The following is a 27,957-nucleotide window of genomic DNA, read 5'->3' as shown; positions in this document are numbered from 1 at the left end:
TGCCCGCGCCCCAGCGGCAACCCCGCCCAGCCTTCACTGTGTGAATGAGAGAGCCTCAGTTTCCCTGTCTGCTTCTAGGGCCCCTCCCAGTGGGTGACACTAGAGTTTCCCCAGCGCATCCGTGTCTCCCAGCTGCAGATCCAGTTCCAGGGGGGCTTCTCCAGTCGCCGGGGCCACCTGGAAGGTACTGGAAGGCTCTGGAAGGTGGGGATTTGAGAGGGGCACACCAACCTCACAGCCTGTCCCTTTCTCTGCTGCAGGTTCCCAGGGGAGTGAGGCTCTTAGCAAGATTGTGGACTTCTACCCTGAGGACAACAACTCACTTCAGATATCCTGCCTGGGGTTCTGAGGTGGAAAGGCTGGGGTGGGGGGCGGTATTGGTGGGGGATGGTCTGTGCCTCTGAAAGCTGTGGGCCCTTGAGCAAGTAGGCTCTGGGCCTCCATTGCTTCATCTGTAAAGTGAGCTGATAACTTGTTCTGTGTGAGAGCTTTAGAGGGGCTCACAGTGTGCTGGGTCACTCACCACATTGGTGGTGTCTGAGCTGGGGCTGGTGGATAGGAAACGATGAGCTACCTATTTCCTTTGACTGCCTGTGTTCACACCTTCCCTGTGCCAGCTGCCGAGGTGGACCAGCTGAAGGTGACATTTGAAGACACCACTGATTTTTTTGGCCGAGTAGTCATCTACCACCTGCGGGTGCTGGGGGAGAGGGTGTGAGGCCACTGGGTAGCTGACTCCTCCAAGAGGCCCTTGGGGAAATACAGTGACATTCTTCAGGTTATGCAGAGAAGGTTTATTGGTTCCTCTTGGGAAGGATCCCCTCCTACTCTCTGTCCAGGAGCTGCCTTTGAAGCCAGTTCTGGGTTTCCCCAGCTCTGGGTCAACTGTTTTGTTCCCTGAGTATCTGAGTCCCCAGCAGGCAGTCTTCACTCGGGATCTGCGGGCACCAGGTTGCTCTGGAAGAGTTTGAGGATGTGGTTCTCGATCACCTGTTGCACTGGAAATAGGACAGGGAAAACGTGGGCGGTGAACTGAATGAGGCAGAGGCACCGGCCAAATTGTACACTTTCCTGGCGGATGAGCTGGGGTATCCCATTGTGAGAACTGCACTCGTCTCTCGGGGGACAAAGCTCATGTCTCTAAGCCGGGCCCTGGGACACGGATGGAGGCACCTAAGCCAGGAGACTCAACTTCCCTATCGTTTGTAAAAATATATTCATGGAAGTTTTTTAGAGTCATAAAAATAATCTTTACCAGTCAAAACTGGTGACTTGTGACTTTTATTAAAGGATGAGAGAGGCTGTGAGGAAAGACTTCTGTCCCAAATGGGATAAAATTCAAAGGAATCCCTCCATGACCCAAAGGGGTTTGTTCTATTAGGATTTCTCCATTTGGTAGATGGGGAAGCTGATGGGGGAAGTGGGGAATCGAACTGAGGTCTGCCTTTTGTCCTTACTCACACTTGCCTCCTGCCACGGAGAGGGCTGGCCTCAATGACCCCGTGTACTGTGGTCCAGCCCCCTCCTTGACATCTTTCCTGGCGTCCTCATCCTGTCAGGTCTCTGTATGTACTATTTCTCTAGGCTAGATGCCATCTTCCCTCCCTTTGGGCCTCCAGGAAGCCCTCCCTGATTCCCACCAATTATGGGGCTGGGCCAGGGCTTCTTTGGGCCTCCCAGTGCCTGTGTGTGTGTGACACTGACACATGTCAGCCTCCTGCACATGCCCAGGCCAGGTACACAATGGCACTAGATGTTTGCTAACACGAACATTCTCACTGGTAGCATGTGACATCTAAGATGGATGTCCTATGTACCCCTCTTCAGTCACGCTGCCTACAGCATGCTGTCAGTGCCCCCACGTGTCTCAGGCTGACCTTTCCGATATCCTAGGGCCACAGCAAGGTCCATTGGGGTATAGCCAGAGTCAGCCTCAGTGGTGAGATCAGCTCCTCGAGCTGCAAAGCAAAGTAGGTGCCATTGCGGGGTGGAGGTAGAGGTGGGGATGGGGGACTGGGAACCTAGAATGAGGATGGTGACTTGGGAGGTCCAGTGACCCCTCACAGGTCTGCTGTTGCCATGTGGGCTTGGATGAGAACCTGAACTCTCCAAAGAAGTGGCCAATAGAATCCCCACTTCCAGGGTCCCTGAGGCATGAAGGGTATGGGTATTCAACATGGTTTGCCAGACCCTTGTACTATCCCACAATCTCCTGTCCCCAAATCAGTCCTCTGGAAAAAGAAGAGTGACCACCCATCCCAAGAGCTGTTTGAGCAGAGCCTGGACCTCTCCCTGGCCCTCAGGATTCCCACTTACCCAACAAGGCTTCTACACACTTCACATGGTTCCCACGGACGGCGTACAGCAGTGGTGTCCCTCCATTCTGTCAAGGGCAGAAGCAAGGGCAACCAACATTCTGTCTTTTCCAAATTCTCCCAACACCCCCAACCCTCTAACTTAATGTGGTCCCTCCTCCTGCTCATCATCTGGCCCAACTCCTTTGGGCCTCAGCTTAGATACCCCTTCTTCCAGGAAGCCCTCCTTGACTTCCCTTGGCTATGCAGGTCACCTCTGGGCTCTTGCCGTTGCCTATGTGTCTGCTATCACAGTTTTATTCACTATGTTTCAGCTGACCGTTTACGTGGTCTTCCCTCCTCCAAAACTAGGAGCTCTGTGAGGCTCAGGGATGGGTCTGTCTTGTGTTCTCAGCACCTAGAACAGGCCTGATACCCTGCAAGGTGCCCAGGGCCAGTGGGTGGTGCCTCACCCAGTCGTAAATGTTGATGTCCACATCACGCTCGAGCAGCAGCCCTACAATGTCTGTGTAGCCGCCCATGCTGGCCAGTGACAGGGCACTTTCCCGTTCCTTGGCCAGGATGTGGGGGTCAGCACCCTGCAGTGGGGGGAGCACAGGGAGTGGTGATGGGGCAGGTAGGGGCATCCCCTGGAATCCCAGGGTAACCATCGCAGCCCCATCTTACAGGCATGACACCAGTAGACTCCGACCCCAGGCTGCCCTCAAGTCCCCAGGGAAGCCCTGAGCTGGGCTGGGACGCACCCATTCAAGCAAGAAGCGGACAGTCTCGATTTCTCCAAATGCGGAGGCCCAGATGAGGGGGGTGAAGCCATGCTCGTCCGGCTTGTTGATGAGGTTGTCGCCTGGCAGGAGGGGGGGTGGTACCACTGGGATGCACCCCTGCCCACTCTCCCCAATTCTGTGGGAGCAGGGACAGGGTGGGCGGCTGGGGTCAGATGTGAGAGGGGAGTACACATGTGGACATGCTCAAACATGTAGACAGATGTACATATGTGGGAACCGGTCATTTCAGTACCCACATGCATACCCCAGCACGTGTAGTCAGACAGGTATGGACGCACCAGCATACTTGTGGGGACACACACCTTTCCTCAGATGTTCCTTCAGCTGGCTCAGCTCTCCCTGGGCCGCGAGCTGGTGGATGGACAGGGCTAGGGACCAGAGAGAGGCAGAGTCCTCACCTATCACATCCCTACCCTGTGCCTCTGTTTACCCCAGCCAAAGTTGCTCTTCTCAGTCCCTGCCATTCCTACTACCTCCACCCTACTATTTAGGGAGGCTGGGGTACCAGAGGCCCCACTTACAGTCCAGGGTGGCCGGCAGGGCCGAAACCTCGTTCCCCCGCTGCCGGTTGGTGAGGGTTGTGGAGTGCTTCAGGGAGCTGCCTCCTGGAAGAGAGAAGAAGGGCCTCAGTGTCCTCTCAGTATGTTTCTGGGGTTTCAGACAAGACCATGGGGGCCTGAAGCTACCAAAGACAGTCCCTCACTCCACCATCCACTGACTCTGCCCCCCAGGTATTCTTTCTCCTCTATACCTGGTGATGTTCTGGGCAAATGAGACATAGTCCCTGCCCTCAAGGGGTACCTGGACAAGTAGGGGGGGTCAGAAAGAGAGAAATAAGTGTTCAGGAGATCTAAAAAGCAGGTAGAAGAGAGTGGAAAGGGGAGAGCAAGGGGTGAGTGCATTTTAGACAAAGTGGTCACAAGGAGAGCCACTCCAAGAGGTGACACCTCTCAACTGAGAGCTTGGTCAGTTGAAGAAACCAGCCCTAGGAAGAAGTGGGAGAAGAATGTTCCACACGGAGGGAACAGCAGGGACCAAGATCCCAGGAGGTACTGAATTAGATGTGTTCAAGCACTCCAGTCAAAAGAAATCTTCGGGTCCTTGACAGAGTCAACAGAATTACCATCTGACCCAGCAAGTCCACTCCTAGGTATCTACCCTCAAAGAGCTAAAATCAACTGCCTAGACAAAAACTTGTACACTAGTGGTGTATAGCACCACTAGTCATGGTTGCCAAAAGAGGAACAACACAAGTGTCCCACCAGTGGATGAAAGGATAAACAATAATGGTCTGCAATGGAATATTAGCAAGTCGTAGAAAGAAATGAACCTGGGATGCCTGGGTGGCTCGGCAGTTGAGCCTTCAGCCCAGGGTGTGATCCTGGAGACTGGGATCGAGTCCCACATTGGGCTCCCTGCGTGGAGCCTGCTTCTCCCTCTGCCTGTGTCTCTGCCTCTCTCTTTCATGAATAAATAAATAAAATCTTAAAAAACATGCTGAGGGGCACCTGGCTGGCTCAGTTGGAGGAGCATGTGATTTGATCTCAGGGTCATGGGTTTAAGCCCTAAGGGGGTGGGGGTGTAGAGATTGCTTAAATAAATAAAACTTAAAAAAACATCATGCTGAGCAAAAGCAGGCAGACACAAATGACCTGTTTTATGATTCATTTATATGAAACATCCAGAACAGGCAAATCCATAGAAACAGAAAGAAGATTCATGGCTGACGGGCTGGGGAGGGAGGGATGGAGAGTGACTACTAATGGGGATGAGGTTTCCTTTTGGGGTGATGGAAATGTTCTGGAATAATAGATAGAGGTGAAGGTACACACACTGTGAATGTACTTACTGCCATTGAAATTGTATGCAAGTCTGGTTGAAATAGTAACTTTTATGTTACGTGGATTTAGTCACTATGTATACACACATATGTGTGTTTGTATAAAAGCAATCTTTCACTGGGTGGAGAGGGAAGACATATCCTAGGTAGTGAAATATAAAGACAGATGTCCTATCTTGGGCCTGACATTCCACAGTTCTTGCATCCCAGAGGCAAGAGGAATCCAGGGGAAATATCCTACCTACCCTGAGGTGAGGAGGCACCAGCATCCGGTTCAGGATTCCCAGGCTCCAAAGTGCAGGGGAAAAGACTGAGCACCACAGTGTCTGAGCCATCGGGGGCCTCATCTCCAGGGTCTTCAGGGTCCCCAAATTCTGAAATGGGGAGCTGCTGGGTCACACCGAGGTCCTCTGCAGGCTGGGTGGGCTCCATGGGGGAAGCTGATAGAAGGCCAAAGGGGAGAGATAACAATAATTACCAACAACTACTATTTAATAGGCACCAATGGCATACCCAACCTTGCACAGCGAGGGTGACTAAATTCTAGCTCAGCTGGGAAGTTAAAACCAGAGTCCAACTGCTTTTCAGGCCCACTCCTCTCCCGCACTCCCGGACACATAAAACATACTATTTTTTTAAAATTTTTATTTATTTATGATAGTCTACACACACACACACAGAGAGAGAGAGAGAGGCAGAGACACAGGCAGAGGGAGAAGCAGGCTCCATGCACCGGGAGCCCGACGTGGGATTCGATCCCGGGTCTCCAGGATCGCGCCCTGGGCCAAAGGCAGGCGCCAAACCACTGCACCACCCAGGGATACCCACAACATACTTTTCTTAAAATGAGGTCAACTACCTGGGTTCGAATCCCTCCACTTACAGCCTGAGAACTTGGGCACATGACTTAACTTCTCTGAGCCTCAGTTTCCTCATTAATATAATGGGGAAGTGAAGTCTAAAATTATGCTTGTAAACAGCTGGGGAGCTGATACAGGGGGCAGAGCTTAATAAACGTTCTCTGTAGTTATTTTTATTGGGGGAGGGTCCCTGGAATGAGTGTGTGCTCAACAAAGATGTGATTGGTCCCATCCCTACCGGCCCCTCCCAAACAGATCCAGGAGGTCCACTCACCTCTAACGAGCCTCCTCTGTCACCTCACGCCGCAAGCCCGGGTCCCCCAAAAGTTGGGGGACCAATTCACAAACTTTTCTCCTCCAATTGATACAGGAGGGAGCAAGCTGGAGCCTGGACCCTCAGCGTCCTGGTTTCTTCTGCCGGGACAGAGAGCAACTTGATACGCGACCGCTACCCCCACCCCAGAGCTCCCCCACTGCGCCTGCGCACCCTGCCTCCCCCAAAAGTGCTCAAAGGCGAAACCAGAAGTTGCTTCTGGCCCTTTAAGACTTGAGGGAGAGGCGTGGTTTCCGCTAGGGCCTGAGCTTAGCTGCTGCGCCTGCGCCTTCTTGCCCCGGCGTCTCTGGAGGGAGCTCGGCCAGGTCAGGAGGGATGGGTGGAGCCTCAGAGGGCTCTGAGGATTTCATTGAGCCTGGCTTCCGTCACTCTCCCCCAGCTCCGCCCACAGGCTTTTCCAGAGGGCGCCGCTGGGCTCCAGTTGCGGCCAGATGGGAGGGGCTTTCTCTGGTCGGAAGGTGGTGGGCGGGGAGAGGTCCAGGCGTCAAGGATTTAAAGGGGCGACGCTACTGTTTGGCCCAGTGCACAACAATGCGGTCTTTGCTGTCTTGGGGGCTATGAACGCGTGTATGAATCTGACGGTAACAGGAGGGTACAGAGGGGCCGTTTATGCAGCCCGAAGTGGGCGGTGTTTGGAGCGTTTCCCCAATTCGTCTACCTCCGGAAAAGGGAGTTCGGGACGGGAGGGCGCCCTTGCCCCTTCCTGCCTGGGTGTCCCTTCCGGAGCTTCAGGGGTTCTCCGCGCCTTCCTTACCCCCGCCTACCGGTGCCTCCTTCCCCAGTCTCTCACTCACGGCTTCTCTCCAGTCTGGGTACACGGAGGAGTGGGGAGGGCAGGCCAGCTGACCCCAGAACTAGAGCGGCGCAGCGTCTGTTTCGCAGGGGGAGGCTTAGGTAGCCTTCCACACTGTCGGACTTCCGCTTCCGGTCTCCGGTCTCCGGTCTCCGGCCTCCATCCGCGGTCGCTATGGAGGAACCGGAGATGCAGCTCAAGGGAAAGAAAGGTGGTGTGGGACCCCGGACTGGACGGAAGGGTGACCTGACAGGGGGCAGGAGGGGACAAAGGCTTGGAGGGAGCTTGCGGGGGAACGAAGTGAACTGCCATTGAATCCTGGCTCGGCCGCTGACTAGTTTTAAAACGTTTAGAAAGTTGCCGTGCCTCGGTTTTGTCATCTGTAAAATGGGGTGTGTAATAATATAGTCTGTCCCCGCTTCGCGTAGGTTTGTTGTGAGAACTCAATGATCGGGTATTTTGTAATGCATTGGAAGGACACCTGGGACTTGGTGATCGCTGTGCGCGTTATTTATATATATAAATTTATATATATATATTTATATATGTATATAAATCTATATATATAATCTTTATATATAAAGATTTTATTTATTCATGAGACACACACAGAGAGAGAGAGAGAGAGAGAGAGAGGGGCAGAGACACAGGCAGAGGGAGAAGCAGGCTCCATGCAGGGAGCCCGATGTGGGACTCGATCCTGGGACTCGATCCCGGGACTCGATCCTGGGACTCTAGGATCACGCCCTGGGCCGAAGGCAGGCGCTAAGCCGCTGAGCCACCCAGGGATCCCCCATTCCCTTATATATTTACCCCTGTGTCTAGGTTTACGTTAACATCAAATATTTGTGATTCATGTGTTTACAAATTACAGAGTGCCACAGACTATGTTTAAGTTACAAAGGTTTTTGTTATTTTATTACACACGTTATTTCTAGTTAGTTATTTACAAGGCACAAGTACATTTTGTAACAACCCTGAGGGTAAGCTGTTAATGCTTGTTTCCAAAATGAGGAGGATGAGGAGGATAAGAGTACCTCGGGTTTGGAGGTGAAGGATGGGCCCTGCCCGCGGAGAGGGTCCAGTAGTGAGCTAGACGGACTGACACTCCCCAGACTCACACACCGCCTCCCTTGAATCTCAGACACACTAGGGTTCTCTCTCTTGTCCACCGTACTGTGCTGGACAATAGCATGGGGTCCATCTCTAGAACAGACCTCGAGATGGGTACTGTTATTACTCTGTTTTTACAGGTTAGGAAACTGAGGCACAGGGAAGCCGCTGGCCTCAAAAATCCAAGCTTTGATTGATTGATTGATTTTTGGTAAACATGTAACCTGATAAAGAATGAGAATTTAAGTGTAAGAGAAATGAACAAGATGCTGAGGCTGAGAATGAGGTGAAAGGGACATCTGATTAAGCTTGGTGATCAGGGAAGGCCTTGCCCAGGAGGTGATCGGAGAGATGAGCTGGGACAGGAGGGATGAAGAGTAGCCACTGAGGGAAGGGCGAGTCTGTGGCAGAACAACAGGTGCAACAGCGCTGAGGTGTCCGTGTTCAGAGTTTGCAGCAATACAGCAGCTACTGGTCACAGTATTGTAGGTAATTAATTTAATTAAAATTAGGTAACGCTTAAAATTCATAGGGTGAGCACTGAGTGTTGTATAGAATTGTTGAATCACTTCATTAATACACCTGAAACTAAAATGACACTGTACTGGAATTTTATTTTATTTATTTTATTTTATTATTTTATTTTATTTTTTTATAAGATTTTATTTATTTATTTCTGAGAATACACAGAGAGGAGAGAGAAGCAGAGACACAGGCAGAGGGAGAAGCAGACGCCATGCAAGGAGCCTGACGTGGGACTCGATCCCAGGTCTCCAGGATCAGGCCCTGGGCTGAAGGTGGCCCTAAACCACTTGAGCCACCCGGGCTGCGCTACTGTACTGGAATTTAAAAAAAAAATTTTAAAGATTTTATTTATTCATGAGAGACACACAGAGAGAGGCAGAGATATCAGCATAGGGTTCAGAAGCAGGCTCCTTGCAGGGGATCCCAGAACCCCGGGATCACAACCTGAGTCAAAGGCAGACACTCAGCCACTGAGCCACCCAGGTGGCCCTGGAATTAAATTTTTAAAAAATAGTAAAATAAAATTCAGTTTATGGGTCATATTAGCTACATTTCAAGTGCTCAGTAGCCATATGTGTCTAGTGGCTACATTTTTATATGCTACAGATTATAGAACCTTTTTATCATCTCGGAAAGTTCTTTTGGACAGTACTGAGGGTGTTCAGAGAACAGGAGGCTATTGTGCCTTGTGTGGAGGGTGAGGAGGGGAGGAAGGTCAACAGCAGCCAGAATATACAGGGCCCTGTGGACCATAGTAATTTAGGTGGATTTTATGCTCTGCCTGATGGGAGCCATGGGAGGATTTCAGACCAGGGAGGGACATATCTGATATGTTCATTGGAGCTCATTCCATCTGTTGTGTGGAGATTGGACTGTTGGCAGAAGGGAAGCAGGGAGACCAGGGAGGAGCTGACTGAACCTGGTATCCCGGTTGGGGGTGGCCATTCCCGACCAGTGGGGGCACGTAGATGAGATTTGAACTTTGTTTTAAAGCGGACTCAGCAGGATCTGTTCATGGACGGGAAGGTATAAATAACTGGCTGGCTGGGAATGCCATTTGTTGAAGCAGACCCTGGGATGAGGATTTGTGTGTAATTAATTGACCAGGAGAACCACCACCCCCCCCCCCCCAGGGGAGAGAGAGAAACAGGATAGGGAGGAAGCTGAGCAAGGAAGCTGTCAGGTAAAATTCTTAGCCTGATCCTTCAGGAGAACTCAGAAAGATGAGTTCTACCTCCACTTTGTCCCAAAACATGGCACAGGACATGGGCTTTCATACCCCTTAATGGTCCATCATGGCTGAAGGCCATCCAGGGACCTCAGCTTCCAGACATTTTCAGGTCTAGTAGCTAATGGGATCCTCCAAAGAAAAATTGCAGATCATCCTCTGGGATAAAAGGAATGTAAGAGGGTCCAAGTGGACAGAAGCAGTGTCGGCTACAGGTGGGCTTGGGAGGGAAAAGATCATGAGCTCACTGGATGTGTTAACATCATAAGTGAGGCCTTTCTGTGACCATCTCCTTCAACCTATCACAGGGGCCATGGGTGACCCAGCTCCTGGGTGGGACACCAGACAGTTCTCACTGCTGTAGCTGGACTATCGGATTAAGCAGTCAAGAGTCTTATGCTTTGTCTCTTTGTGTTTCTGCTGTGCTTCCTCTTGTTTTGCTATCCCTGACCCCTCCCCCCCCAACTGTTGATTCTCGGTCCAGTCACAGACAAGTTCACGGAGAGTGTCTATGTCCTGGCCAACGAGCCATCGGTGGCCCTGTACCGGCTGCAGGAACATGTGCGTCGCTCTCTGCCCGAGCTGGCTCAGCATAAGGTGAGCCCCACTTACCCTTGCCACTGACCTCCCCCAGAGTCCTCACTTGAGCTGGGGCCTGCTATGTGGAGCAGAGGCTGTCAGGGTAGGAGGCAAGGCTGGGACACTGGCAAGGAGGCACGAGGTCACTGAGGTTGGGGCCATGGGTGGACAGATTTGGAGGAAGGGGACAGCAAAATATGCATTAGTTGTGACATGTGTGATGAGAAGGAGGCTCATGTGGACCTGAGGGAAAGATGTGCCAGTCAGAGGGAACAGCCAGTGCAAAGACCCTGGAGCATGGTAACCATGTGTTCACAGAAAGCCCAGATTGGTGGGGGAGGGGATTTGTAGGAGGAAAGACCAGGATGGAGGGGGCTGATCTCTGTGGCCATGGTGATAGGTGATGAGGTGCTCCATCCCATAGAACAGGGAGGATGAAAGTGGCAGCCATCTTGATAATAGCTTCCTATCCCCCACAGGCGGACATGCAGCGATGGGAGGAGCAGAGCCAGGGAGCCATTTACACAGTGGAGTATGCCTGCAGGTGAGCACTGCAGTCTCCCCATTGGGTTGTCCCATTATGCGCTGGAGGTCACCTCATGGGCATTCAGGGGCATCTCAGCCAGCTGCCCAGTGAATCTTGCCCTGTTGAATGCACCTGAGATGAGGCATGTGGATCTCAACTTAGTTGGCCATACAACAGGTTCCAACTCGGCCTGTGCTTCTCATCATTTGCCTAAACCCCGTGTGCCTCAGGCAAGCTTCTTCCAGGAGCTGAGCCCCTCCCCATGTGTCATAGGAGGGGCTCATAGTGGTTTCAGGGAGGTGCCACCTGGGGGGAGCCAGTGCCTCAAGGCACATTTCCTTCCCACAGCCAGGACCACAGACTGGCCAGTGGGGTACGGAGAGGACCAAAGCACAAATATGGCTGTTTATTTTAAAATCTTTATTTCTTTCCAATTTTTTAAAAATTTAAGTGGATTCCACACCCAGTGTAGGGCTTGAACTCATGACCCCAAGATCAAGAGCCACAAGCTCCACTGAGTGAGTGAGTAAGATGCCCCTCCAATTTTTTTTTTTAATTTTATTTATTTATGATAGTCACAGAGAGAGAAAGAGAGAGAGGCAGAGACACAGGCAGAGGGAGAAGCAGGCTCCATGTACCGGGAGCCCGATGTGGGACTCGATCCCGGCTCTCCAGGATCGTGCCCTGGGCCAAAGGCAGGCGCCAAACCGCTGCACCACCCAGGGATCCCCCCAATTTTTTTTTTTTTTATTGCACAACATACACATAAAAATTATCACCTTAACCATTTTTAAATGTACAGTTCAGGTATTAAATACATTCATAATGCTATGCAGCCATCCCCACCATCCATTTCCAGAATTTTTTTCATCTTGCAAATCTGAAGGCCTCACTGTTAAACACTAAATCCACTACCCCTCTCTCCTAGCCCTTGGCATCCACCATTCTGTTTCCTATTTATGAATCTGGCCATTCTAGGGAACTCACATAAATAGAGCCTTATGGTACTTATCTTTTGTGTCCGTCTGCTGTCCCTCCGCATACTGTCCTCCACATCTACCCATGTGGCAGCAGGTGTCAGAATGTCCTTCCTCTTTAAAGTCGGGTGGCATCCCGTTGTATAGAAGCACTACAGGGTATGCATCTGTCAGTGGACGTTTGGGTTGCTTGCATGCTTTAGCTACTATGGATAGTGCTGCTGTGAATGTGGGTGGACCACTTATTCTTATTTTGTGTTTAGCTTTATCTAAGTCTTCAACGACCCCCCCCCCCCAAGGAAAAGATATATGAGAGTAAAAAGCAGTAGTCAGTGTTTCTTTTCATCATTGTACCTTTGCTGGTCTTGCCTCCTGCTCTTCTCTTGGTTCCCCTGACTATACTTAATGCCCTGGCTTGTTCTGTTTGCTTCGGGAATTTGGCAGTTTTATTTAGAACTGCTGTTTGCCCTTTGTGCTGGCTAAGTCGTTTGGTGGAGGCTAGACACCCCAGCAGTTCTCATCTGTGGCACTGTGGGCTTTGCCTGCCTGTTTCTGTTGTGTGGGCGAAGGTTCCTTGGCAGGAAGTCCTGCTGCTAGGGGCACCGAGCTGAGTGTTCTGCTGTCAGCAGCCTGGGCCCTTCCGCTGGGATAGACGGCAATCCAGACAGATGGTGTCTTCTTGAATATGGTGGCCTCAAACACCCTCCGTATCAGCTCAAGGAAGAGTAGAAAAGAAATAGAAGAGGGCGTCTGGGGGCTCAGTTGTTTGAGCATCTGCCTTCGGCTCAGGTCATGATCTCAGGGTCCTGGGATAGAGCCCCAAGCCAAGCATCAGGCTCTCTGCTCAGTGGGGCGTCTTCTCCTCCCTCTCCTACTGCCCCCGCTTATGTTCTCTGTGAAATAAATAAATAAAATCTTTTAAACAAGAGAGAGAGGAAATAGAGGAGTTTCTCCCTTACATCTGTCAGACAGCTCCTGGACAGCTGCGAGCTCACTAGCAGGCCCAGGTTAAAGGAAGAACATGTCAGGGTCTATACTTTCTCCTGGTTCCCTCTAAGCTGTCCCATCTAGTGCAGGAGTCTGGGCTATGGATGACTGTTCACACTTAAATTTTAATGCATTAAAATGAAATAAAAGATTCAGCTCCTCTGTCTCACTAACCAGATTTCAAGTGTTTAGCAGCCAATTCAGTGGATAAAGAATGTGCCTGTCATGTTCCAGAAAGTTCCACTGGGCCATGCTGAGCTAGGGTGGAAGCCAGTGTATTCTGAGTGCTTCTCTTGAGGGAGATATGAATTTCTCTATGCTAAGAGACCAGGTTTCCTTTACGGACATGAAAGAGCCCTTATCTTTTAGTTGTTCAAAATGTTTTCCTCAGTGTTAATGGTGTAAAATGTAAAGATATTAAATTAGGGTAAACTGGGGATCCCTGGGTGGTGCAGCAGTTTGGCGCCTGCCTTTGGCCCAGGGCGCGATCCTGGAGACCCGGGATCAAGTCCCACGTCGGGCTCCCGGTGCATGGAGCCTGCTTCTCCCTCTGCCTGTGTCTCTGCCTCTCTCTCTCTATCATAAATAAATAAAAATTTAAAAAAATAATAAATTAGGGTAAACTATTCAATAGGGAACTTATAATAGCAAGCTTTTTATCAAGGTGGGCAAACACTAGAAAAGCTGGCTGTATTTGGTGGTGCTAAGATGAGCAAGCTAACAGAGCAGGTGACAGCCAAGGCTCCTTCGCACCTCCACCCCCGCTTTGTTCTCCTGGCCATTTTCCAGCAAGACCCTGGTTGATAATAAACGGGAGTGATTTCTTTGTCTTTGATAGAAAGGTTTTAAAGTGACACTTTTATTTTTACTGCAGATGTTACACAGGTGACTCACTGGCATTAGCAAGGCCCTGAGTGGCTTGGTAAATATTTTCCTGTAGTGCCTTTGGAAGGGACTTTGTTTGTTTTAAAGATTTTATTGATTTATTTGACAGCATAAACAGGGGAAGTAGCAGGGAGAGGGAGAAGCAGGCCCCCCACAGAGCAGGGAGCCTGACACAGGGCTTATCTCAGGATCCTCGGATCATGACCCAAGCCAAAGGCAGACGCCTAACCAACTGAGCCACCCAGGTGCTCCTGGAAGGGACATTTTCAATAAGACATTCATCAGTGTGGCACCAACACGAGGTTAGCACAGCTTTGCACTGGTGCCCCCCTAATTGGTGGTGAATTATTCTAGTTCCCTCTAAACTCACCTCCAGAGCTTTTCATAGTTTAGTTGATAGGCTTCCTTCAGAGGCAGGAATAGGTTATCTATTTTTATTTTTTTTTTTATGATAGTCACACACAGAATGAGAGAGAGGCAGAGACATAGGCAGAGGGAGAAGCAGGCTCCCTGTACCGGGAGCCCAACGTGGGATTCGATCGCGGGTCTCCAGGATCGCACCCTGGGCCAAAGGCAGGCGCCAAACCGCTGCGCCACCCAGGGATTCCTATTTTTTTTTTTTTTTAAGATTTTATTCACCCATTCATGAGAGATACAGAGAGAGAGAGAGAAAGACACAGGCAGAGGGAGAAGCAGGCTCCACGCAGGGAGCCCAATGCAAGACGTGATCCTGGGATCCCAGGATCACGCCCCAGGCTGAAGGCAGGAGCTAAACCGCTGAGCTATCCAGGGATCCCCAGGAATAGGTTATCTAAAAGGATAGCAAGATGTCTTTGAAGCCATCTTTACATGCTCATAGCTTCTTCAAAACATTAGGTGGTCTAGCAGCAGGGACGTAAGAGTTGCATCTAGGGGTGCCTGGCTGCTCAGAAGGAACATGTGACTCTTGATCTCTGGGCTGTGGGTTCAAGCCCCGTGTTGGGTGAAGGGATTACTTAAGTGAATAAATAATAAAAACTTAAAAAAAAGTTGCATCTGGCCATCATGTGCTCTGTTGGTTGGATGTCATCTGGGCATGGCAGGAAGATATAAACTTTAAGCCCACGATGAGCCCTCAGGGAAGACCACAGAATCCCCAAGGTGCCTGCTGAGCACTGAGTCCCCACCAGCCTCCAGTTGGAAGGATACACCAACAGACCTGGGAGGGGAAGGGTAAAGCAGCAGTGACACTGACTGGGTCCATCCTCCAATTTCAGCGCTGTGAAGAATCTTGTCGACAGCAGCATCTATTTCCGCAGTGTGGAAGGTCTCCTCAAACAGGCCATCAGCATCCGGGACCACATGAATGCTGCCGCCCAGGGCCACAGGTAGCTCCAGGGACCACCCGCTCCTGCTGCTCTCATCCTCTTCATTGTAAGGAACTTTGCTGCTCAGCCAGGAACTGCTTCTTCTCACCCCTTAGCCCCCTTTCCTCATCTCATCATGTCTCGTGGCTTCCTCTCGTCCTTTGGCATCTGTAGTGGGAGAGCTCAGCCACTCAGCACCTAGTCCTGAGCTCTGCTGTGTGCCCGGCCCTGGGCTGGGTACTGGGTACATAACAGTGATCAACACACGCATGCTCATAGTCTCACAGGGAGGCACACAGCAATCAGGTAAACATGAAACAGATTGCTCATCTTGAGATGTATGAAGGAAGAGAAGGGGGATGGGGGCCTCTCTGAGGAGGTGGGAGCAGAGGCCTGGACATCATGCAGACAGAGGTGACCCAAGGAGGGTATTCCAGATTGGACAGTGGTGAGGGCAGAGGGCCCAGGGCTGGTGCTCTGGGAGTGTTGGAGGAACATCTAGGAGGCAGGTGTGACTGGAGCTAGTGAGCAAGAGGGAGACAGCGAGGGGGGCAGGGGCCTTGCCGGCAGCAAGGAAGGCCCCTGGAGCTGAAGGATGCTTCCAACCAAGGGCCAGATGGTCAAAAATGAAAAGCACTTACAGTCCTTGCACATGGGGGAGAGAGGTTTTGTTTTCATTTTCATTATAACGTAATAAACATGCATTTAAACACACGTGCACATGCCGTAAGTTGTAACTCTTCTTTGAGACACGTCTGGCTCCTGCAGTATGGCGTTCTGGGATGCCTGTCCCCCACCAGACATTTAGAAAGAAAAAAGATCTGTATCGTTGTTTCTGAAAAATGAGACACAAAAATTATCAAAAACTAAAAGGCCTCGTGAATATGTGAGAAGGAACATGCAACTGTCTTCTCCGTGAAGGTGGAGTGATGTGGGTTTATCTGGGTCTGTTCTGCTGCAGGTCAGTGATCCCCATCCAGACTATAATTTACTGTGTAGTGTCATGCACAGTGTCGTGGACACAGTAGAGCTGCAAAAAGCTATCGCTTTGACTTTTAATTCATGGTGTCCCAAGTGCTTTCAAATGCTCTGCCAAGCCTACCCTTGTGAAACACAGGTGCTTCTGAAAGAGGCGTGAGGTGTGGCTACCACTTCTCTGTGCAAGTCCTGAGGGTTTGAAGTGCCCGGGAGACTGCACAGGTCCTCACCATGACCTCTGAAGTGGGTGGCCAGTCCCCCTTTTTACAGAGGATACCCGGAAGGCCGAGGCCAGGGGTTTTAGGGGACCAGAGGGTGACCCAGTCCTGTCTCCAGCCTAACCGAGCAGGCCCAATGGCCTCTGACCTTGGCCTCAAGAACGCTGCACTGTCTTGTTCCAGCCCTGAGGAACCACCCCCGCCCTCCTCAGCATGATCCCAGAAGAGACTTGAAGGTGCTTTGGCCCCTCTGGCTCAGGTCAGTGCCGAGTGTGGTCGTGAGCCTCTATATGTTGTGCTCTGAACTAACCCACCCTCTCAGTATCCAAGAAGGGACTTGCTTGTCTAACCACCTGGGCTTTCTCCCTGGGCTTGTAGGATGGTTTCATTAGTGGGAGGCTTCCAGGTAGTAGGGACCTTGAGCCCTCTGCTGCTCAGAACGTTGTCAGTCCTTCTCCCTCATGTTCTTCCTGCCATCTTCCTGCCCCTTATCCAGGCCACAGGCCCTGTCCTGATCCCAGGCTCCCCCTGCCAAGACAGAAGGGGGATCCCATGTTTTTTCCTAGCCTGCCACGTGCCAGCTGCTTGCTTTACTGACATGCATTCTCTCAGGCAGAGCCCAGCATGGTGGTTACTCAGCCAGCTCAGGAATCTTCGCTCCACTGCCGATCTGCTGCTGTGTGACCCTGAGAAAGTCCCTCCCATCCCTGGTCTCTGCTTTTCCCTTCTATCAGAGTGGTTCATCAGGTGGCAGAGGGTGCTGCTGCACAGTGATGTGTGTTATAGCCTTCAGCCACTGCTCCACAACAGACTGTCCCAGAACTTAGTGGCTGACATACCAGACATTTGCCTGCTCACAATTCTGTGACTTGAGCTGGGCTCAGCTGGGCAGTTTTGCTGGGCTTACCTGGAGGCCAGTATCTGGCACTCATCAGAGTCTGATGGGGCAGTACAGTCAGAGGTGGCCTTGCTCGCACATCTGCATTTTGGCCAGTGCTGTCGCCTGCAGGGGGTCCGGTTCTCCTCTGCATGGCCTCCCCAGCAGGCCAGCCCAGGCTCCTCTGGTGACCGAGTGCCAGGAGGGCAGCCCCAGTGTGCACGTGCTCATCCAGCCTCTTCTCGCTTCACACTGCAGATATTTCGTTGGTCAAGGCCAGCCACATGGCCAGGCCCAAGACCTGATGGGGAGGACTACAGGAAGGCATCAACACCAGGAAGTGTGGTTGACTGTGTGAAGAGAGCCTGGCACCAAGGAAGGCCGAGCATGTTGCTATTCTGTGCCCATGTAGGGCAGACCCCTGCAGGTGGGAGGGCCCTGAGGGACTTTCTGAGCTCTTACTCTTGTAGCTCGCAAAGCCCTGCGCATTTGCAGGGCACTGTGATGGTGCTCCATCCACAGAGGCCCTCCCAGAGGGTTGGGGAGGCACAGGTGGGAACGGGGCCTTCACAGCCCCAGAGTGACAGTCCCTCCCCAGAGCCAGGAGGCAACAGACAGCAGAGCTCATGCATATGCAGTCAAAGTACTTATTGGACACCTGCCATGTGCTAGGTCTAGCTCTCTGTCTGGGGGTAGTGAGGAATCTCACAGGCTGTGGGATTGCCTGGGGGGCATCTGGGAGGGTCTGGAGCTGAAGCGGCTGCCAAGAGGGTCAGCAACCCACCCCAGTGGCCTACACAGGGTTGCCCACCGGCCCTGGGCCCCCAAGCTGCCATTTCTGCCTCCCATCTCTTTGTCCTGGTCCCTCCCACCATCCAACCTCAAGGATACCACCCCGCTGCCCTTCCCGCACCCTGTGCCATCTACTGCCCCTTTGCTGCTGCACCCCCTCTGAATAAAATGCTCTGTGGCTCTTCCTGATCCTGCCTGTGTCCCTGCAGACCCTGTCCCCTTCCTCTTCAGAATTGCTGCCCATTGTCCCTCTCAGAATCTTCCATCCCCAGTTTTTCCCAATACTGCCCCCCACAGGGTGATCGGTCACCTTTATAGGGTCCAATTGCAGTCTCCCCTGGCTTTTGACTTCCCCTGTCTTTTCAGTCCCAGGCCTGGACACACGGGCCCTTTTATAATAGAGGAAACAGACTCCGAGAGATGAGGTGGGGTCACCGCCCTTGACCAGAAGTGGGAGTCATACCCAGATCCTCCAAGCCCTGGGTTTCACCTCTTCTCCCAGTCTCACCAAGGTTCCTGCCTCAGATCCTGCCTCATCGGGTGACCCTGCAGTCATGAGGGTCTCTCAGACGCCTCCCTGACCCCCACCCCACCTCCCCCAGCCCAAGTAAAGCTGGGCCTTTGCACACAACTCGTGGGATCCGGCAGCGACTGAAGACCAAGCAAGTGTGGCCAGCACATTCCTCTTCTGCCCAGAGCCTCTGGACCCTTCTGTGAATATGTAGAGATGAGGCTTTGCTGCCCCTGGACTCCTACCTGTCCCCCATTGATCATGGACACAGTCATGGCCACAGCCCCTCAGACCCAAAACTGCCACCTTGTTAATCCCGATCCACGATCCTGCATGCCTGGTACAATGTTGAAGCTTTTGCAAGGGTCACCTTTTCATCCTTCATCCTCAGGTAGCCCAGTAAGGCAGGTGTCACCCCCAAATACAAGAGGGAAAAGAGTCTTCAAGGTGTAGCGTGACCTGGGCAGCCCCGGTGGTGCAGCGGTTTGGTGCCGCTTGCAGCCTGGGGTGTGATCCTGGAGACCCAGGATCGAGTCCCACATCGAGCTCCCTGCATGGAGCCTGCTTCTCCCTCTGTCTGTGTCTCTGCCTCTCTCTCTGTGTCTATGAATAAACAAATAAAATCTTAAAAAAAAAAAAAAAAAAAGGTGTAGCATGACCTGTACAATGTCACACAGCAGACTCCAGTCTGGCTGAGTTCTATAGCCCTACCTCTGACATGCTATGTGACATGGGGCCTAGAGCTGGGTCTCTCTGGTCCCCCTTTTCTCCACCTGGACAAGGAAGGCTGGGCTGGATCTTCTTTACAGGCTGAGGTGGACATTTGTGTAGCTGCCTACATTGTCCACATTGTCTTTTTTTATTTTTTTAAGAGAGGCACACAGAGAGGCAGAGACAGGCAGAGGGAGAAGCAGGTTCCATGTAGGGAGTCTGATGTGGGACTCGATTCTGGGACTCCGGGATCACACCCTCAGGCAAAGGCAGATGCTCAATCACTGTGCCACACAGGCATCCTGGTCCACATTTTGTCTTGAGCAGAAATGCCCACCACAGACTCAGGTCATATAGAAACAGTCACCTTTAATTCCATGGGTGGTTGTGGGACACTGGCCTGGCCAATCAGAGGCTCCACATCCCAGGTCACAGTGATTGGGTGGAGATGAGCATGTGACCCAGTGAGGGTTTCACCCAGGAGTTTTGTTTGGAAGCGTGAGAAAGTCACTGTCTTCCCACTAGGGTTGTGGAGCTAGACAGATGGAAGGAAGACCCAAGAACACTGCATGGGATCTTAGATCCAACTGTACCCGACACTAGGAGATCTAAGTTCTTCAATTTCATTAGTCTCTAACTTACTCCATTTGCCAAAATTGCTTTGAGTCCATTTCTGTGAACTACAGAAGAGCCCACCCTGACCCCTATGAAATTCAAGCCTGGAAGATTGTGATGCTCGGTTTGTACGCTGCCAAGGCCAGCAGTGTGCCAGTGCAGGATCCAGCAGCAGATATCAGAAAAATCAGAATGGAGTTGTTTGGGGGTATAGTCGGGGTGGGTCTCAGCCTCACAGCTCTGAGAGGATCCCCCACACCTTCCTTGGTGGCGCGGATGTTGGAAGAGAGGGGTGGCAAGGATTGGGGGCACCCTTGTGGGGGGAGAGAGAGGGTCCTGGTGGGGTGTCAGTGTTGTGGAGAGGCCTGCGGGCCTAGGATGGGGTTCATGAACACAGAAAGTATGCAAGAAGGACTACCTCCCACTGCCAGGAAATAGGAGCCAGTTCTCTCCCCTTTCTAGGGTATATTAGGGGCCTCAATGCCAACATCCTGCCTCCCCACTCAGTTCCGTTTAGTGGGGAGGGAGGATTCTTAGGTCCACCCCATTAGTGGCCTTGACTGGTGTGTGGCACCCCCAGAGTCACTTTCCCTCTGACTACTCTGAAGGCCCTTCTCGTCCGATTGTCCTTCCATCTGTCCATCAAGCAGCCATTCGTCCAGCAAACCTTGACTGTTCTCTGTGGCCAGACCCTGTCCGAGGGATGCCCCGTGAGCGAAACCAGCCAGCCCTGGCAGACCTGGCGGTCAGACAAGCAGCTAAATAAGTTAATTGCATATATTCCAGGGGCTGCCTTGGGCTGCTCTGGACTGTGAGCTAGGAGGGCCCAGCTGTGGTGTGCCCCAGACCCTCCCAGGGCTCCCCACTACCCAGAGCCCCTGCATGTGATCTCAGCTAGTGTGACTAATAGTATTCTCCATTCAAAGAGCAGGACTCTGAGCTGAAGACCCCACCAGCCTCCCAGCAGGAGGGCTCCCGCTGGCTGCTGGTTTATTAGCATTTTATTTGTCCTCACACTTACCACCTAGAGCGTGCCCACACTCGCTGGCCACCAGGGGGTGCAAGAGGGAAAGACTTAGGCCTTCGGGCCTCCCAAATGGTCATTGTCCACATTCCTGGCTGTTCCTGGTGGGTGCATTTTGATCCTCTATCCTTTTTCACCTCATATGTCCTCTCTCCCATTTTTCAGAGACTGAACTAGGGTTCCATGAGACCGGATTACCCAGTAGGACCTCACATCTCCCCCCCACCCCCCCAACCCGTGTGCTCCTGGGCTTCCCAGCAGCCTCCCCTCCTTGCCAAGGTAGAGGTGTGGGCATTCCCAAGCCCAACTCAGTAGGACTTGCTCCCAGGAGAGCCTCAGAGATAGGAGGTGGGGGTAGATGGGAGAGGGGCAGTGAGCTCCCTGTGCCATGAGGCATTCAAGTTGGAACCTAGTACCCATGAGGGTAGGGATGACCTGGAAAGGATCTTAGCTCTGGGTGAACTGTGAAGCCACTTCACGCTCTTTCAAATCTGTGGATGGACTAAAAGGAGACGCAAGAGGTCAGTGACTTGCCCCCAGTTGGTCCACAGTGGTCAGGATGGGAATCAGAGTTCAGTTTTGGCTATTTGTCTTTAGCCCCAATTCAAGTTTTGTTTTTTATTTCAGGCCTGCTTTACACTCCCAGAGGGTCCTATCCCTGAGAAATCCCTTCATAGCTCTGACACATCCCCTAGCAAGGTCTTTGGATGCCTCGAGCTTGGTCCCCATGTCCCTCCATCACTCAGACCCACTCTAGGGCTCTCCAGTTCTTCAAGAAACCCTTGGGGACACCCCTTTGGTGCCACCACACATGGGACCCCAGCCAGAGGAATCTCCACGATGGGGGAAACTGAGTCTCACACACAGACACAGACATCCCCAACTGCCTGGGTCAGCGCTGGGCTAGGGGGAGGGATGGGGGTAGAGGAACCCCAGATGGGAGGAGGGGGCATTGATGGTGGGCCCCAAAATGATTCCAGCCTCCAGGAGGAGGGGTTGCTATTGTCCCCACTTTTCACATGAGCGAACAGGCTCACTATGATGCAGTGACCAGCCTGAGGTCACGTAGTGAGTGGGACCCAGAGCTGGGATGCAGACCCAGCCTCTCTAAGCCTGAGGACCTATCTGCTGGACGATACTCTACCTGCCAGGGAGGGTCCTTCAAAGCCTTCTCCTGCTGACATTGTAGGGGAGGATCTCGAGGAGGGAGGGTGTAGGACAGGAACTGGGATAAAGACAAAAAGGACAGGCTGTTAGAGGAAACAGCGTGAATACAGAAGGTGGAATTGGTCAGAAGGGGAAGGGGTGTGGAGCATCAGTGGCAGTGGGGGGGAGCCTTAGTGGTGGGAGGGGGCAGTGGGTGGGATGCATGGGGTCAGGCCCAGCCAGCTCAGATTAGACAGACCCTTCCAGACACACCCTGGCTGCTCCCAGAGCTGCGCCAGCTGCTGCCCTCACGTAACCAGAGCCTGCCTGTTGCATCAGAGGCAGGCGGGCAGCCACGGGTAAACAGAGCAGCCCTCGGGGGGCCCGGGGCTCCCCAGCCACCTTCACGCTCCCCAAGCCTTGTTCTCTGCTTTGGAACCAAGGCAGAAGCCCCCATTCTAGCCTGGGCTCTGGTGCATCCTTGGGATACCTGAGTATCTGGCATTGGGCATTGTGGGACAGTGCCTTGGGGGCAGAGGCAGGACCCCTGGTCTCTAATTTCTTATGACAATGTGAACCATACTTTATGTCCAAAGATGAATGCTTTGCCCAGACTAGGGATCCAAACTGCCCATGTCACAGATGGGTAGATTGAGGTTTGGGGAAAGGCCTCCCAGAACCCCAGTTTCCTGCCTCAGTGTCCCCTCTCCCACATTGATATCTTTACATGCTCCCCACCGAGTCCAGGAATCTAGCCATTTCCTGTTGTCTTCCAAGAAGGTGGATACCAGGCAGCGGTTGCAACTCCTCTGCTTTCCCACTTTATCTGCCCCCAACCGACCCCCTCCTCTCCATCTCTCAGCCTCTCTTTGGGTGCTCAGCCCATTCTGCTTCTGCCTACTGCACTGGCTTCATCTCTCTCATCTTCCCCTGCCAAAGAATGCTCCGCACTCTGCCTCTACACCCTTGCAAGTGCTGTTGCCTTCCCCCAGTGGCAAACTCCTGCTCAGGCTTCAAGGCCCAGTAAAATGACCCCTTTTCTGGGAGGCCCTCCCCCGCCCCTTGGGCCTTGTCGTGACTCCCCAGAGCTGGGGGAGTGTATGGCAGCTCTGCTTTCTCCCGACCAGGGGTTTCTCCAGGATTACACAGTCCAAAGTCATCTTCATTCTATAATCTGTTCACATTGATTCACTCACCAACCCTGCTCTGATTTACCTTCTGGGCCTGGCCCTGTTCTGGGTGATGCTAGGTGGTGCTAGGATCCCAAGGAGAGAATGGATATAGGGGTCTGGGCGGGGGTCTAGCTCTGGAAGCCACGCCCCCTGCACAAGGCTGACCTTTTAAGCTGAGGAGGGCACCCAGCAACCAGAGGGGTCTGTTGCCCTCCTGTGGAGACAAGGGAGGCAAGCAAGCATCCAGCTACAGGACGGCACAGATGAGCAAGCCCACATAGGCGACCCCAGAGCCAACTCTCTGCAGTCTCTCCATTTGGGTGAGAGCAGGGATCAATGTTGGCTTCTAGAAAGGCTCCGTCCCTGGGGACGTCCTACAGGGTCGTGGGTCAGTTATATTTCACTCCGTTTCGAATAAGCCTAGGGTTGGGGCTAGCAGTGATCCTAATTAGAGACAGGGTCCGAATTAGCGTCAGGGTCACTGTAGTAAGGTCAGGGCACCCAGGGAGGGCGGGGGAAGCCTGGCGGGTGTGATCCAGCTCCGCCCTGGCTCCCTTTCTCCATCATACGCCCTTCTCATTTCGGCGTCTTCCAGGGTCTGAGTCCGGGTCCCCAGAACTCCCGGGGCGGGGCCACGCCCAAGTGCCTGCCCATCACGGCTCATATGCAAATGAGACCCACCCGCCCAATCAGCTCCCGTGGGGGCGGGGCCGCCCCTGCTGATGGCACCTGTGGCCGCGGGGCGCTCCGAGCTCTGCGCTGCTGCTGCTGCTGCTGCTGCTGCTGCTGCTGCTGCTGCTGCCAGACTGGTAGGCGAGCGTGCAAGGGGCCCAGGCCCAGCAGGTGCGTGTCGCGTCCGGCCGAGGTTTGTGTGGTGTCCTTTGAACTGCACCTGTGGGTAGGGTTGGGTTTGGAAGTCCAAGTGTGCTGCTGCGCTGTGGAGAGTTGTGTGTCTAAGAGATGTGCGTCCTAGGATGTGAGCCTGAGAGTTTGTGTGTCCTGAGAGGCTGTGTCCAAAGGGTGTGAATCCGAGGGGTGTGTTCGAGGGGGAGGATGTGTCCAAAGAGTTGCAAGCCCAAGGTTTGTGTTTCTGAGAGGTTGTGTGTCTAAGGGTTTTGATGTCATTTGGGGAACTGAGTGTCCAAAATTATGGGGCCATGGACCCCATTTATGTGTCTGTGAGTTGTGTGTTGAGTCTGTGAGCTGGAGTGTCCCCCTCTCCTGGGATGTACCCCTTTGCACATCCTCTAGTCCCTTGTACACAACCCAGTGCCTTCCTGCTATGGCTTTGCCCTTGTGTGTCACTGTCCCACACCTGCATGTGGCATGACTATCCATGTGTGCCTGTGACTGCCATAACCCTTACTTGTCCTGTGGAGTTTGGGCTTCAGGCAGCAAATGTGGGACCTCAGCTTGGTCCATGGGGTGCCTTGGGGTGAGGCTTGGGGGCAGAATAGGAGGTATGGAGCCCTGGGTGGAGGAGGCACAGCTGCCTGGGTCACCCCCTTCCCTGTGCCTCAGTTTACCCATATGAGAGATGGGTACAGGAACATAGTCACAGCCCTCTGAGATTGTCAGCACATGACAAGGTGGTGGCTGCGTTACTTTCACAGTCATGCTCACCCTGCACCCCCCCCCCACTTCTCTCAGGGTCCAGGGCTGCAGACATAGCGGACTGATCTACCTGGTATCCTCAGTCCCTTTGTTGCAGGCTTGAGAAGTCGGAAACAGCTGAGACTTCATGCCTGGCCTGGCTGAAAATCCGCATGCAGGAAGGTCAGGATCTCTGGACATTTGGCATCCAATGACTAGAACTCTGATTATTGGGGTGATGGAAACTGGGTTCAAACAGTATTTAGACTTGGAAGGACAAGCATGTGGGGTTTGATTGCAAAGGTCAAAGTGGCTTTGGGAGAAGTCAGCCTTCCTCCATCTGGTCCCCATGCCTGCCTCCTGCTGCCTGAGTCAAGAAGTGAATCTTGGCTTCCAGAGAATGGAATTTTACAACATTTAGGGTGCAGGGGGTCTCACCTACAAGAACTGGAAGCTGTTTATCTGGTCTCAAGCTCCGATTTTGCAGGGAGGGAAGACTGAGCCCAGATGGAGCTATCCAGGACCCTCAGAAAAAGTGTGGGCTCAAAGCTACCCCTCTGCCACCCGGAGAGAACAAAGCCTGGGACAAGGGGCCTAGTCTTCTCTCTTCTCTGTGTGACTTCGGACAGCTCGCTGCCCCTCTCTGAGCTCTGCAGCTGCCCCTGTGACCTGAGCAAGTTGAGCTCAGTCTTGCATCCAACCTCTGACTAATGATTGATTTTGTTAAATCATTACCCAACTAGGCAGATATCTGGAAAATGCAAAGTAAGAGGGGAAAGGGAATTAAAATCATCTGTCACCCCAACTTAGATGCAATGAGTGTAGAAATGTTAGGGGTCTGGCCTTCTAGAAGATTTGAGGAACATATGCACCTGAAGACATGTCATTTTTCAGGGAGGATTTATCATACACTGGGATCCCATTCGAGGTCAGAGAGATCACCAACCCTGGCCCTTGAATCCCTGTGGGGTGAACACAGAGGTTGGATCCCATTTCTCAACCCCCCAAAAGGGGTCTCCCTGTGCCTGCATCTTGGGAGCTGTGAGGCTGCCCTGTCACCTCCAGGTCCAGGAATGAGTGCCTTGGACCCCAACAATGTCCCAGGCTCACTTCCCAGAATGGTGACTTTGGGATGCAGCAGGATGGCCCTGGGGTACAAGCCCAGGCTAGGCTGAGATCTGGGGGTCTTGCTGTGTGGCCCAGAGAAGACTGCTTCCTCTTGTGTAAAATAGGGACAGTGATCTCCGCTTCACTGGGCTGTTTGTGGGTCAGGCAGGTTCTGTGTGTAAATGAGGTGGCATGTGGGCCTGGGCAGACAGTAGGCACTCAATAATAGAGGTGCCATCCGAACTGTGACCGAGTGGAAGTGCCTGTGAGCCCCATCTAGGCCCATCCCCACCCCACCCTCTACCAGAGCCAAGGAGGCCTCAGGGCTGTCCGCTTTCCTGGCCTGATCTCCAGGTCCAGTTCACCCGAGATCAAGGCGAGGTCAGAAGGGAGCAGTTGAGGATCCCTCAACTGAGGATCCCTCAGAAGGGAGCAGTTGAGGCCACTTGGCATGAGGAGTCATAGGCCATGGGCACAGGCCTGCCCCTCTCTACTTTCCATACTCACAGCCCTCATGTTTCCCACAAGATGCTGTCCTGGCCCCCTGTCCCAATAGGGCTTTTCCTCATGAGAGCCAAGGGGTCTTTTGAAAATCCTGAGTCAGATCGCAGCTCTCATCTACTCATGCACCCTCCATGGCTCCCCATCGCTCTGCAGTCACTCTGTCATCCCCACCCCTGAGGCCCCATGTGGCCCCCCTGCCCTCCTCTATTTTCGTAGGCTCCTACTCCCCCTGCTTTGGTCACATTGGCTCCCCCTGCACCTGGAAGCTGGCCAGCATGTTCATACCTCAAGTGCTTCTCACCTGCCATTTCTTCCACCGGGTTGTCCCTCCCCCACATGGCTGTCCTCTCATCCATGAGGACCCCATTTTCAGAAAGGCCCTTCTGACCCCTCTGTCCAAAGCAGCTCCCTCCCCTGCCAGCCACCCCTCCTGCTTTCCCCTGTTGAATTTCTTCCTTGAAGGCCTCTGTGTCTTCCATGATTATGTGTCTGTTGTCACCTCTCCCACAGGGCTGGGTCTGTCCACTCCCTGCCCCCGTGTCCCCTGTACCTGGTGTGCTCCCAGACACTTCTAGGGAAGAGTATAGGGACCAGGGCTGCCCAAAGATCTCATCTTTGGATGACTATGTCTTGGGTTTGCTGGGCTGTGGGCCGAGTCCCTTCTGCCCAGCGCTGACAGATGTGCTAATTTCCCAAGCAGGGAGGCCCTGGCCTCTGGGGATGAATTTCTGGGGTCCCATGGGGAGATCTTTCTCTGGAACAAAGAGAGGGAAATATTGGGCCGTCTCTGCAGTTGCCCGTATGGCTCGGGGAACATCACTGGGTGCCTTGGTGGTTCTGGGCTCCAACTTAGGGCAGCAGGGTTGGGTTCTGAATGTGGAGTCTCTCCCAACTCCAGGGGTCAGGGTCCCAAATCCTTCAGGGAGGTGGGATGGGGTAGCAGGCTTCTGTTTGCAGTGGCCATGTCAGAGAAACTGACCTTTTTGGCAGATGAGAGACATGATTTCCTTCCCAGATGGACGGTGGGATCTACAGAGGGTCAGTCCCTGGGCTTGAGAGGAAGATGAGCACCATCCAGTTGGTCTTTATGCTGGTGACCGTTTTAGAGCAGGGGTCTCAGACCAGAAGGGGACGGGACTCAAATTTGTTTTATGGGTCACAGGGCACTTAAAAGAAAACTGAACAGGTGGTCAATGTTTCTTCCATATATTTATTTTTAAATTTTTATTTATTTATTCATGAGAGACAGAAAGGCAGAGACATAGGCAGAGGGAGAAGCAGGCTCCCTGCAAGGAGCCCATTGCGAGGGTCAATTCGATCCCGGGACCCTAGGATCATGCCCTGAGTTAAAGGCACATGTTCAACCACTGAGGCATCCAAGGGTCCCATTTCTTCCATTTATAAAAAAAGCAGTTTGCTCCTTTCCTCAAGGAAGGGTGATCAGGGGCCTACTGTGTGCTAGGCACTGGGGAGGCTCCTGATGGGGCAATGTGATTGTCCAAGAAAGTAACAAAGAAACACAAAAAGTTTCCGGTAGGACTGAGTGCCTCAGGGAGAGACGAAACTCCCCTGGGAAATTGGTTCCTCCAGAAAAAGGAATGTCTGCCTGGCCTCAG

The 27,957-nt window shown here is 52.7% G+C and overlaps 4 protein-coding genes across 9 annotated transcripts in view; 3 read left to right on the top strand and 1 right to left on the bottom strand.

The window, feature by feature from the left end:
• Nucleotides 1-1,264, top strand: part of LOC121495348 (nuclear receptor 2C2 associated protein) — a 1,937-nt gene extending 673 nt beyond the window's left edge. The window contains exons 3-5 of the mRNA XM_041762680.1: nucleotides 79-184; nucleotides 261-328; nucleotides 602-1,264. Coding sequence (XP_041618614.1) covers nucleotides 79-184; nucleotides 261-328; nucleotides 602-718 — 291 coding nt within the window. The 3' untranslated portion in view covers nucleotides 719-1,264. The remainder of the gene's footprint in view (nucleotides 1-78; nucleotides 185-260; nucleotides 329-601) is intronic.
• RFXANK (regulatory factor X associated ankyrin containing protein) lies at nucleotides 780-7,056 on the bottom strand. Of its 4 annotated transcripts, none has more exons than XM_041762677.1 (10): nucleotides 6,929-7,056; nucleotides 6,075-6,214; nucleotides 5,186-5,380; nucleotides 3,622-3,705; nucleotides 3,379-3,468; nucleotides 3,059-3,159; nucleotides 2,768-2,893; nucleotides 2,317-2,383; nucleotides 1,878-1,958; nucleotides 780-998 (listed from the first exon to the last, which is right to left on the bottom strand). In XM_041762677.1, the coding sequence occupies exons 3-10, from the start codon at nucleotides 5,370-5,372 to the stop codon at nucleotides 928-930; spliced, it is 807 nt and encodes a 268-aa protein (XP_041618611.1). In that variant the 5' UTR covers nucleotides 5,373-5,380; nucleotides 6,075-6,214; nucleotides 6,929-7,056; the 3' UTR covers nucleotides 780-927. The 4 variants fall into 4 exon arrangements, with proteins under 4 accessions (XP_041618611.1, XP_041618610.1, XP_041618612.1 ...); XM_041762676.1 differs by having other exon boundaries at nucleotides 6,889-7,040; XM_041762678.1 differs by having other exon boundaries at nucleotides 6,899-7,006.
• Nucleotides 6,946-18,147, top strand: BORCS8 (BLOC-1 related complex subunit 8). Its single transcript, XM_041762681.1, has 6 exons — nucleotides 6,946-7,138; nucleotides 10,278-10,390; nucleotides 10,852-10,916; nucleotides 15,004-15,114; nucleotides 16,473-16,548; nucleotides 17,425-18,147. Exons 1-5 carry the CDS (start codon nucleotides 7,102-7,104, stop codon nucleotides 16,504-16,506), a joined length of 360 nt encoding a protein of 119 aa, XP_041618615.1. The 5' UTR covers nucleotides 6,946-7,101; the 3' UTR covers nucleotides 16,507-16,548; nucleotides 17,425-18,147.
• LOC121495345 (myocyte-specific enhancer factor 2B-like) overlaps nucleotides 15,025-27,957 on the top strand; it is a 25,480-nt gene continuing 12,547 nt past the window's right edge. Inside the window, exons 1-3 of one of the 3 annotated variants that reach the window (XM_041762673.1) lie at nucleotides 15,025-15,160; nucleotides 16,473-16,548; nucleotides 23,733-23,980. In XM_041762673.1, the coding sequence (XP_041618607.1) occupies nucleotides 23,802-23,980 (179 nt within the window). In that variant the 5' untranslated portion in view covers nucleotides 15,025-15,160; nucleotides 16,473-16,548; nucleotides 23,733-23,801. Of the gene's footprint in view, nucleotides 15,161-16,472; nucleotides 16,549-23,732; nucleotides 23,981-24,787; nucleotides 24,914-27,957 lie in introns of those variants that run through there. The other 2 variants (XM_041762675.1, XM_041762674.1) reach the window with 2 other exon arrangements.

Source organism: Vulpes lagopus, chromosome 7, assembly GCF_018345385.1.
Source record: "Vulpes lagopus strain Blue_001 chromosome 7, ASM1834538v1, whole genome shotgun sequence".
Classification (NCBI taxonomy): domain Eukaryota; kingdom Metazoa; phylum Chordata; class Mammalia; order Carnivora; family Canidae; genus Vulpes; species Vulpes lagopus.
This window is presented reverse-complemented; position numbering and strand designations above follow the sequence as displayed.